Source organism: Anser cygnoides, chromosome Z (assembly GCF_040182565.1).
Source record: "Anser cygnoides isolate HZ-2024a breed goose chromosome Z, Taihu_goose_T2T_genome, whole genome shotgun sequence".
NCBI lineage: Eukaryota > Metazoa > Chordata > Aves > Anseriformes > Anatidae > Anser > Anser cygnoides.
In genome coordinates, this window is record NC_089912.1 from 54,047,842 (window position 1) to 54,060,023 (window position 12,182).

General features: G+C 37.7%; 1 protein-coding gene across 15 annotated transcripts in view; it reads right to left on the reverse strand.

Moving 5' to 3' along the window:
• MPDZ (multiple PDZ domain crumbs cell polarity complex component) overlaps positions 1–12,182 on the reverse strand; it is a 103,415-nt gene that overhangs the window by 70,174 nt on the left and 21,059 nt on the right. For all 15 annotated transcript variants that reach the window (XM_048049769.2, XM_048049779.2, XM_048049778.2 and 12 more), the window contains 5 exons: positions 11,457–11,670; positions 9,082–9,210; positions 7,798–8,001; positions 4,757–4,871; positions 1,500–1,588 (listed from right to left, as the gene is read on the reverse strand). In XM_048049769.2, coding sequence (XP_047905726.2) covers positions 1,500–1,588; positions 4,757–4,871; positions 7,798–8,001; positions 9,082–9,210; positions 11,457–11,670 — 751 coding nt within the window. The remainder of the gene's footprint in view (positions 1–1,499; positions 1,589–4,756; positions 4,872–7,797; positions 8,002–9,081; positions 9,211–11,456; positions 11,671–12,182) is intronic.

Consider the following 12,182-nt stretch of genomic DNA (forward strand, 5'->3'; position numbering starts at 1 on the left):
AGGCATTTTCACTACAATACCCAAAAGCTAGCTACCAACCTGTACGACAGCAAAGTGCATGCCTGCCATGATGGGGCTATGCAGATAAACTCTGTGAGGTGGAAAAGGGCACAAGCAAGTGCTGTGTGAGGTGCTCTGTGCAGCCTGCCTGCCTGATCCAAACATCTCCACCTCCAAACAGAAAACACATGGCAAATGAAACACAGCCACGGCTGGGACAGCTTGTGAGAGGGGCATAAGGAGGGACACATTCATTCACTGTCATAGGGAGAACTACAGAGCATAGCAATTCTGGAGTCAGGTAATCTCAGACGCAGGGAAGTCTACTACTGAACACTATGAAGCCCAATTACCTTATCACTCTATCAGCTGTCCAGATGTTATTTACGGTCCAGTATTTTAATGCTTTAGGGAATATAAATATGGCCTCTTCTGCTTGAAGTTATCTCACTAGCTCATTAACTCAATCTCGCTTTCTGAAACTCAAGAAATGTTTTGGAGTTGCTCATTTTCATACCATTGTCCCTAGTACATATAACTTTTCATTCTCCTTTCTGCAAGCTCCATATTACCCTACTCTTTCTACATCTCACGCCTTGGAATCTGTAATTTTTGAAAAACTTCGAAGCAATGTTACATCCCCTTGGCCCATTAAAGTTTAGGTCTATGTATATAGCACACATCCCATTATTTTAATTCTTCTTGCATGAAGAATGACTCCTCTTACATCCTTAGTCATTTTCTTGTCCTTCTTTGAACTACTTCCAACTCCGGTGCCCTTCTAAATAAAAAGTAATTAAAATGAGCTGGGACTATTTATTTTTTTCCGCCACAATTAAGTAAAACATATTTTTAAAACATTTATTATCTTTTTGCCTACAGTCATCTAAAATCTTTTTCTCCCTCTGCATCTGCAGTAGCAAAAGAAATCAAATTTCGCATCGATTTGTTTCAGCCATTTGAACTCAGCATTTAAATCATTATAAAAACTATACATACTTTCACAGACAAACATGAAGGCATATTCATACTAGGAGACAGATCACAATTTGTTAGTGCTGCCTTCACACAAATGCAAGTACATCTAAGACATACACAAAAGCATGGTTCCTTCATTTATGACCCAAATTTTCACCAAAAAAGCAACATTTTATGTATGAAAATATTTTCTTCTTTCTCTGACCATCTAAAATTTTAATAACTTTAGAAATGATTTTGAAAACAGTTGCTTAACTTGTATTAAACTTTGAAACTCTGCCTTATCAGTTTCAAAGCTCCTAAACTTATAAGATACACACATACTTGAAAGTTTCCTTAAAAAAATAGTTACATAAAGGTAGCAAAATCAGAAACATAATCTAATTGAATACTCAGTCAAAAGACAACTCACCATTTCAATGCCAATCTTAAATGTTTTAAGTATTACGTGAGCGCTCCTTCACAACTTGTATAAGTACAGAGCTTGGCAGACAAGTATTTTCATTTCTTTGTTTACTTACAACTATAATTTGATCTCCCACGTGGATTCTGCCATCATGTTCAACAGCACTGCCTTTTGTAATGCTTTTTACAAAGATACCAGAAGGTTCTGGGATGAAAAAGCGGAGCAAATAAACAAATTTATTAAGGGAACATTTTAAATAATGCAACAATCACCTACTAATGTCACCAGTCAAAGGAAGAAAAAGAAAGAAAACCCAATCTTGAGGTAAGACAAGGGAAGAATCACCATGAAAGTACATGCTTTAAGTAAAACATTCCTAAAGGGTAAGTCTGATTAATGTCAGCTTGCAATACACCTGATTTTACTCAAAATCTTTCTACTCCAAATTTACACGGTTTACTGCAAAAGAACAAAAAATATTCTAACAATCTAATCTAAATGTTAAAAACAACATTGACCAAAAAAAGTCTCTCTTACACTTGGTTAGATTTAGAATTACAGGGCAGAAAGTTCAGGTTGAGTGTACTAACCTAGTAAATTCTGTATTTTCTATGTACTTAGTAACTGCTTAAGAAACTGTATGCTTGGATAAACAAATGCAGAAAATTATAAACAGGCAGGACTACAATGTTTGTTTGAACCAGCTCTGAACCACAGCTTTAAGTCTATTTCATCCAATAGTAAAACAGGCACCAAAGCAAAAGAAAAATGAACAACCAAAAAGCCATGTATTTTAGACAACTACTGATTTTAAATCTGAAGGTAAAAGTCACATAAAAAACATCTATAGAAAAAAATCAATTTGAGAAAAATCACAGTGCAATTTGAAATAACTTCAGCTACGGAAAGGGAACATATCTGGACTTTCAACATCATTATTCACATTATTATACATAAAATAAAGAAAAATATTAGCATGAACTGCCATGAAATCAGGTCTGATGGTCACAGGCCTGTTATGTTTGTTTCAGAAATCTTAACAGAATTCCATTCCTCTCAACAAATGTTCTAGCTCTGACTAACAAGTAGAACCAGAGAATGGTTTGGGCTGGAAGGACCTTAAAGACAACCCAGTTCCACCCCCCTGCCATGGGCAGGGACACCTCCCACCAGACCAGGCTGCCCAAAGCCCCATCCAGCCCGGTCTTGAACACCTCCAGGGATGGGGCATCCACAGCTTCTCTGCACAACCTGTGCCAGTGCCTCACCACCCTCTGAGTGAAGGACTTCTTCCTAAAATCTAAAATACCCTTTTTTAGTTTTGAAACCTCTCCTCGTTGTCCTATTATTACACCCCGTGACAAAGAGTCCCTCCCCAGCTTTCCTGTAAGCCCCCTTTAGGTAATGGAAGGCCTCTATAAGGTCTCACCAGAGCCTTCTCTTCGCTGGGCTGAATAACCCCAACTCCCTCAGCCGGTCTTCACACAAAAGGTGTTCTAGACCTCTGACCATCCCCGTGGCCATCCTCGTGGTCTTGCTGCAACAGGTCCATGTCCTTCTTGTGCTGGGGGACACAGTGCTGAATGCAAGGCTCCAGGTGAGGTCTCACAAGAGTAGAGCAGATGGGGAAAATCCCCTCCCTCACCCTGCTGGCCATGCTGCTTTTGATGCAGTCCAGCATACGGTTGGCTTTGTGGGATGCAAGCGCACACTGCCAGCTCATGCTGTGTTTCTCAACAACAACACCCCCAGGTCTTTCTCCTCAGGGCTGCTCTCAATCCACTTTCCACCCAGCCTGTATTTGTGCTTGGCATTGCCTCAGCCCAGATGCAGGACGTTGCACTCGGAGTACTTCCAATGGGAAGATAAGGCATGACAAAATGGGTTCTAAGAGCTGTCAAGATACATCAGTGTCTACACAGACATGAAGACTCATTTTTTACTTGGCCTCGATATGACAAATCTTAGCACAAAGGAATAATACATCCCTGTTTTGCTCTAATGACTGTATTCAACGTAGGAAGAATAAGACAACAAGTATATTTAAGTCATGAGATTGACAATTTTCCCTTTTTTCTTAATTTGTTGTTTTCCCAAGTTTTGTAAATAATTAAATGCCTCGTCTTCCTAGTTTCCAAGCATTTTCATATCCTGCAACAGCTGTATGGTAAGATGACAAGCTGTTACTTGCCAGTGTGAAGAAAGATTCGACTACAGTTCTCATTGTCCAGCAGTTTCATTGCTGCTTCTGTCACAGCAAAATTGTTTTTAATTTTGACTTAATGATTACGTAATGTGAGGTACTTAATTAGTGCTTAAGGCACAAAGATTTTCTACTGCAGTTACATGCAGCACAATAATTTAAGATCTAAAACTGCTGATCCTCCAACACTGCATCAGTCAAAATACACTACCAGATCTACCACGTTCTAGAACTTAATTTGCCTTTTAAAGATTTTACTGAAAGATGCTAAAGAGAGTACTTAAATAAGCTGTAACCATCCTATGCTACAGAATAGATTGTTAAAATTTAATTCACCTTCTAAAAGCCAATTAATTATGTCTATAAACTCCAATGTATCTATTGATACATTTTCCTAACAATATGTACACGGGTAAGAGTCAAAACAACAGCTCTTTGAGAAGTTTGATGATGCATCTGACAACTGGCCCTTCACAACAGTATTTCACTTGCCAAACCCCTCTATGGAGGCCTCGCAGAGTTCTGGATCATTTTTCTGCAACTTGTAGTTGAAATTACAAAGTAAAAAATACGCAATTGTATATGTACACTGATATTTTTTTTTTTTTTTTTGGTTGTTTGGTTGTTTACAGTAGTGTATTTGGAAGTCAATGAATAAATTAATCTAAATCTGCAACAGCCCAAAAGATAAAAAAAACACAACACTGAGTATAACCAGAGTTCACTGAGAAGAATTCTTGATCTGTCAGCAGTACTATACACTTAGTTTTAAAAAGCATTACTAGTAATACTTGTTAAAAATCATCAGAATACTAATATATTATCTTGTAAGGGCCTTTTAAAAATGAAACTGTGATTTAAAAAGATCAGCCAGTTCTTATAAAAATGGCTCAATCTATTTTAGCAATGTTTTTCAAAAAGATATAAGCACAAGCACAAGAGTGAATTTTAAAAACTGATCAAAAAATACTAAGGTGAGATAATATAAACTGATTGCTTATAATCTGAATCTCCTCCAAAAAGAAACCAATTCCATTTTTTTTTTTTAAGATGGTCAAGGGTTTTTAACAGATGCTATACCAAAACTAAATTACATGCATTCAAATTCAAAGCAACTACACCATGCTACACAATAAATTGTTTAGTAGATCACAGGAGTCTATCATTACCTGATGTTTTGTCTCCAACGTAACCAGCAATAGTTATTCCTAATCCCTGGATGTTTTTAGTGAGTTCCACATTAAATTTCTCCCCATCTTCACAACTATCAACAGAAGCCTCTGCCTAATAAGAAAAGTATAGTTAGAAAGAAAGTGTGTTGTTTTTTAAAAAAGGTCCACCACACTCTTTCATGTCATTAACATTGATCTGTAAAGTTTGACATAAATTTAAAAAAAAAAAAAAAAAAGTACCGACTTCGCTTCTGCTCTTATTTGGTATTCAGCAGAGAAACTACGCATAGATAACATTGCTCACTGTAAAGTAATGCAGACCATGCCTTCTCCACCCCAGTGCCCCTGGGATACTACTCTCCAGCCTATAAAGTCATGTGATGAGAGAAATGACTGGTGGAAGTTGAACAAATTGAACAGTAAACATCTTGTACAGCAAGTTATACAAATCCTGCTTAAATACTATTATACATACCTTACTGCCCTTCTGGTACTTCCTAAGGATCAATTTTAGACTTGTGTTCTTAAAAAAATTATAATAATCAAATTATATTCTGTATTCTATTTGTTTAAATTCTTGTTGAATAACTATAGCTATTTTTTCCTATGCATACCAAGCTTAAAACTTAACAAAAGCTGTTTCTACTGTGGAAATTATTTTTCTTGTCTTTGAAAGACTTAAAATTTCTTTTTTAGCAAGTAGCAATTATACTTCCAGCTAGCTAAACAATGACAACCTTCAATAACACCTACTACAGCACTCTGAATTTCCATAACAAAGAATTTTAGGGAAAAGAATTCATTTACTTATTGTTAATGAAAATATCTATTACAGGAGGATACATATTAAATTCCCATTTCAACAATATTGCTTTTGTATTAACAGGAAAAAATCAACATTAAAAACTTATTTTTCCAAGAAATTTTCATCTTTCAGCTGTCTGAAATGTGTACTTACTAGCCAATTCCATAGCTACTATGGATATATATATGATTTCACATAGAACCATAGAATCATTTAGATTGGAACATAAAAAGCTTCAATTTCATTATATTTATATGGGCATCAGTACTTACATGTGTATTTGAAATGGGCATTTATAAATATAGTATGAATCTATGATGAACCTGCTATACTCTGATTTTTTTTTCTGCTTCTTCTGCATGACAAACAACAGCTAATATCTGTAAAGTGCCAATATTGAAACCAGGCAGATATCATCTAAACCCACATTGACTATTTGAGTATGTACGTGCTCAAAAACAACAAAAAAAAGGGGGGGGGAGGGGTAAAGGATACTTCAAGAGAACTATGATGCTAAAAATCTGTTCCAATTTCTGTAATACCATCACTTGTTACACGAAATATATCTACATTGAACAGGATGAGAAATGCCAATTTTGGAGAAGCATTCTGCTCTCACTGAGTGTCAAGAGCCTCACGTAGTCTTCAGCCACCATGTATTTTCGAGGAAGAAGCAGACAAACAAAGCTGCATCAGTCATCATCTTCACTCAGTTCATGTTTAACACACAAATCCAAATTACGGAGGTTGCAGTACCATTAACTGAACGTTCACCCCATGAACGAGTCTTTGTGCAGGCAAAGGCAGTTTAAAAACAGTGTGCCTTCTGCCAGAAGTGACATACCAGGGACAAGGTATTAAAAATAACAGAAATGAAAATGAAGGTGGCAAAAAAAAGTCACTTTTTGCTTCTTTGAGGGCTTTGGAATTTTTTCTTGTTACTAGAAATTCCACAATCCTGCAACTGGCCCTTAACATCTCATCACATAACCTCAGAAAGGCAAACAATTAAGAAATACGCACAGACAAATTATCATGTTCAGATTCCCTTCTGAAACTGCTACATCACAGATAAGTAATACTCAGGCCACACGCTGATCCTTTTACCTGAAATATAGCCAGGGTCTCATGCCTCAGTACTGTAGAGACACAAAACCAACACGTTCTCCTCTCAGATACTCAGAAAAGACTCAGTGTGCATGTTACGATTAACTTTCTTAGTTAGCCTTATAAACACAACAGATGGGATGAACGTTATCTGTTTCTTTCCCACAGATACCATTACAAGGGACAAAGGCAAAACACTGGTAATCGTGCCAGGAATTGTTAAAGAAGGCTTTTTTTTAGTGATATATCTGAAATGCAATTTGTAGAATATGTCTAGAAAAACAACAGGAAAAAGAAAATGAAAAATTCTTTGCATTGCATAAATTTTATCTACTTGTAGGCTCCAACGCAACCACCTTTTTCTTGTTTCATTCACTTACTTAAACGTATTCATATTTAAATATACCTGCTTATAACTACATACAACACAATACTACTGTTCCTTACTTCCTTGAAAACAGGCTTTGCAGCAAATGTGGGAATGACCTATATCATTGAGGTTTTGAGCTGACAAGGCTAATGCTGAGAGCTGTAGCTGAGAGTTGTAAAGGAGTCATGGCTAGTCTGAGCAGTAACAGTACAGAGTATAATCATCAGCAAGGGAATAAGGATAGCAGCTGGTTTTCTTTGGAAAATGACTAGTAAATGAGCAATGTCAGGTGATGCAGGAAAGAGGCAGCCTCTGTGTGGTGGCTGGCACAGAGAAGAACTGTCTGATGGATGGCTGCAATGATACAGAAATAAGTGCTCCTGGGGAGTAAAAGGATAAGTGGACAGAGAAATGCTAAAGAACCACCATGTTCTGTCTCAAGAAAACGTTATGTGGACTCTGCTATTCCTGAAGTATCACTGCATAATTATAAACAAGTCAAAGGGTTAATCAACCCAGACGTATGACCTGAATAACTTCTAATCCCAAGCCCGGATCCCAGAAGACTTCAAGCATGTAGTTCATTGCACTGTGGACTGACAGCCTCCCAGAGCATAAGATAAAAACATCACTACTGGATATGAAAATGTTGACTTCTGAGAACATAAGCATGAAAGACATTCAAACAGATGTAAAAAGAAAATGAAGTCTGAAGTAAAAGCTTGGCACAAGTTAAGTATATTTATTATTGCTTACCTGTTTCTCTGGTGTCGAGATGGGTACTGGAGTACCTGGTGGGACTGCTGGTGGAGGTGGCTCCTCAATAGGACCTCTTGCAATTACCAGTTTCACTCGATTTCCACACTGCCTTAGAACTTGCGCCACCTGCTCACTGCTCATTCCAGCCAAGTCAGTATCACCAATTTTCAAGATGTGGTCTCCACTACACAGTCTCCCATGCTGGAAGAAGAGTAACAATGAAAAAAAAAAAAACAATAACATCCTGCAACTTCTCCCACAAATCATACAAATAGAAAATGACTGCATGGCTTTAGTTACTTTTAATATATATGAAGTAGGTGACTTTTTTTGAATGCCACATCAATACCCTGACAGCATGAAGAAGACAAGTATGTTGCCTAAGAGCATATTACTTTTACTAGAAATTTCCCCAGAAATATCCAGGACATCCTTTTTTCAAGAAAACAGTCACTGGGGCGTGAAAAAAATACACATAGTTATGGTTACTACCTACTAATATGTAACAGCCGCATGTAGTTTAGAGAATTTCAGGCTTCATTTCCAAACACAGCTTAAAAACGTACACTCAGCTTTATGCTTGTTTAAAAAATGGCCCTCAGGATTAACCATAACTTCAAAACAAAATACATTTCTCTCTTAGCATGATTCGGGTAGTTATATTGCCTTACACTCATAGCTATTTAGGGTTACTCTCCTATTTAATTAGCCAATAGAAAAGCTTTATAGGAATTTAGCCCACGGGAAAAGCATTAAAGTCTGGAAAATTAATCTATCTGCTCATGGACAAGTTTGAAACAGGCTGTGAAGACCAATTTCACTTCTTCTGAGCCCTTCAGGCATGAACAAAGGCAGTCACACAGCCCGTGTCAAGAAGCAGACACATGATCCCAGATGCCTGTTCCAACCTCAAGTAAGCCCAACAGAGAGAAGCTGATGCATCATTCTTTATAACTGTATGGGCAGAGGAGGTAAACAGACTGGTCCCTCCTTAGATTACAACCAGTAAATTCATGAAGGAATTAGGAGTCTAAAGGCATCAGCACCACACAGACACAACGTAACAGTTTGGAAAAAGTGATCTGGAGCCTAACCCAGCTGGCACGATAAAATGCACAGATCCCTACACTAAACACTACATTACTGACGATAAGTTTCATCACTTGCTCTCTCATTTTTATATTTAAAGGAAAAAAGCTAGCATTACTTAGCATGAATATAAAAGTACAGCTTAACTTCACACTATATAGAATGGTAAACAGAAGGTTAAGTTGAATTTACCTGATCAGCTACCCCTCCTGGGAGGATGGTTTTAACAATCACTCCAGTTGATTTTCCTCCAACTATCCCAAATCCCAAACCTGAGCCATCATTCACCAACTCTATGGTCTCCACGTGCTGCCAGTGAACCTCAAAGGAATAAACATTACGTTTGCATGTGATTAAAATAAGGACATATGTATTAAAATTTGCAGAGTATTTTCTCTTATTTCTTGGGTGAGTTTTTGAATGAAGTAAGGTAGAATAAAGGTAGGTATGTGGGACCTTTTCAACTATTATTATATATAAGATTACGTAATATTTAGTAATAAAGTGCTCATCTCTAACAGCTGTACCTCCTCTTGAAAGAATCAGATGTGTGTAGAGAATGGAACAGAATAGAACAAAACAGAACAGTTGGAAGAGACGTTCAAAGATCATCTAGTCCAACTGCCAGACCACTTCAGGGCCAACCAGAATTTAAAACACATTAATGAGGGTATTTTCCAAATGCCTCTTGAACAATGACAGGCTTGGGGCATCAACCATCTTCTGATGAAGCCTATTCCAGTGTTTGATCACCCTCATAGTAAAGAATTTCTTCGTAATGTCCAGTCTGAAACTCCCCTGGAGCAGCTCTGTGCCATTCCCACATACTCTGACACCAGTTAAGTGTGTCTAGCCTTTCAAGAACCTGACTGCTGAAAGAATTTATGCAATGACCTATGATTGTCCACCTCCATGCCTCATTGCAGTCAGTAAGAAAAATAACACTTCTAGGAAATTTTGCAGAACTGTAAAATAAAATCTTCAGATGTGTACATGTTCACACTGGCAATTGTAACAAAGCACAGCAGAAAGCATAAACCCCATTCAGAGGTTTAGACTGAAAGCAGCACTAGACATTGTGAGCTACACATTAGCAGAAGTGCCTCCTGTGTAGTGAACAACAATTTCTGGGTTGTCTGATGTCAACAGCATTGGAATGAAATAACTTTGACTATAGGCTTCATTTTTGTGGCAGACATATAAATGCTCTGAAAGAAAGACAAATAGTATTTCACATGGTACAGTACTGAACAGATGACTAGAGTTTTCATGATATTGTTTAGTATAAGAACAAATCACATCATAAACTCATCTAAAATTTAAAACCGCAGTTGGTACTCCACCAGGCAGGACCTCAAAAATAAGTCGCTAGTTTGGAATAAATCAAGGTGCTGCAAATTTAAAGCCCTGTAGTATTTGTTTGGGTATCCACAGTCTTAACATAAACCTAAGACAATAAAGCAATGCCCTAAGGAAAAAGAATGCCTCAAGATAAGCTGCTTTCCAGCAGCAACTGAAAGCCAAAGGAACAAGACAACTAGAAAAGATATGCATAATTAAAAACAGAAGGATCAGGGACAGGTTTAAAAGTAACATTTTTTCAAGAGGCAGATGCTGTTCAGAAAATACAGAGGTAGTCACATGAAGAAAATAAGTATGTAACAGGAATATTGCAAGAATATAGGCCTTTCCTGTATGCTGACAGGAAAGGTTAAACTCATCAGCAACATCTCCATACACCTAATAAAACAGTAATTCTGAAATTATGTCACCAAGTGTTTTATGATAATGGATAAAATGAACACTAAAATGGCTTCTTTTTTCCAGGCTGATCATTCCATATACCTCCAATTTTAGACCACCCTAATGTAAAGAAAAGACATAGATAACTGAACAATGAAACATACAGGAACCAAAGACAGGTTGTATAACCCCAGGGCAAGCAAAAATGTGTCAGCCATTACATGAGGAAGACACCAGGAAGAGAAAAGTGTGCTTAGTATCACCACGCTTCTGAGCTAACGTCTCTTCAACTAGTTGCACAAAAGCTTTCAAAAGAAAGAAAATGTAGCACAACTGCTTTCTATGGGTCCTACAGTGTGTACCCACACATGGCATTTTGATGGCTCTCTGTTACTTTATGTGAGAGTAACTGCTAAAAAGACGACGGAGGAATAAACAGAGAAGCAGCCATTCAGCTGGTAGTGCAAATCAGACTGTAATTCCTCAAAAATGTCTGTATACCCAAGCAGAAGAAAAGAGACAAAAAGATCCTGTTTACTACTAACTCAAAATTGAGCTTTACAATGTAAGACAAATAGGTTCTATATGCACTGGTGGACACAGTTTGGCAGATGGGAAGAAGGAATATGGCCAACATCAAGATCCACCCGGCAAGGCTACATATTTTCTACTCTTTGTATGGGACAAAGTGAAACAAATATACATGGAAGAAAAATCTCTAGAACTGTGAAAGAAATATACATACAAGTTACAAAAAGTGTCTCAATACAGAAAAGCACATACATGCCCAAAACTGAATAAACATATGTTTGGGGTATACTCACCGGGTTGGAATGGGCTGAAACTGTGCTAGCAGCAGAAGGAGACCGGGAAACTACAGGACTTACGAGCTGAGGGAAACTGCCTCTGGCCACAACTAGCTGGACGTTATCTTTTGCTTTCTGTAGGATGCTGATAGCCTGTTGATGTGTAATTGTCTGATCAAGGGCTTGTCCATTAATAGCAAGGATTTGATCTGCTTCCTTCAGCTTTCCATCTCTGTCACATATGTAAAAAGAGGGAAGGGGGATGACAAAACAAACAAAAAAATCAAAAGAGTGTTGCCAGAGAAATTACAGTATTTTGACAATTTTCCAGTACTTTTAATATCCTGTTCTGTATTTCACCCACTTTTTAATCTTTCCCTGCAGTTTTGCTGAAAGGAGCTGATGCGGCACCCTGATGATTGCTTCCTTTGAAGCTAATCCTACTGCCGCTCTCCCCTGGCTGCTACCCCCTAGCTAGCTTTCTTCTCCCTGTACCCCCATCTGAGACTAAGCACATTAGGTCTCAGTCATTCCCAACCATAGCCTGGGAACTTATGTTTATTCTCAACTTTGAGTCTCTTGCTTAACAGACCAAGTGCTTTATTTTGTTCAGTGCGCCCATTCTGAATATTTATCAAACTGAAGAATGGAACACATTTCCATCGAGATGTTATGGAAACTAATTTTGCTTTGCACAATCACCCCCTCCCCAAAAGGGGGGAGGGTGGGGGAAGCTGAGAGAGA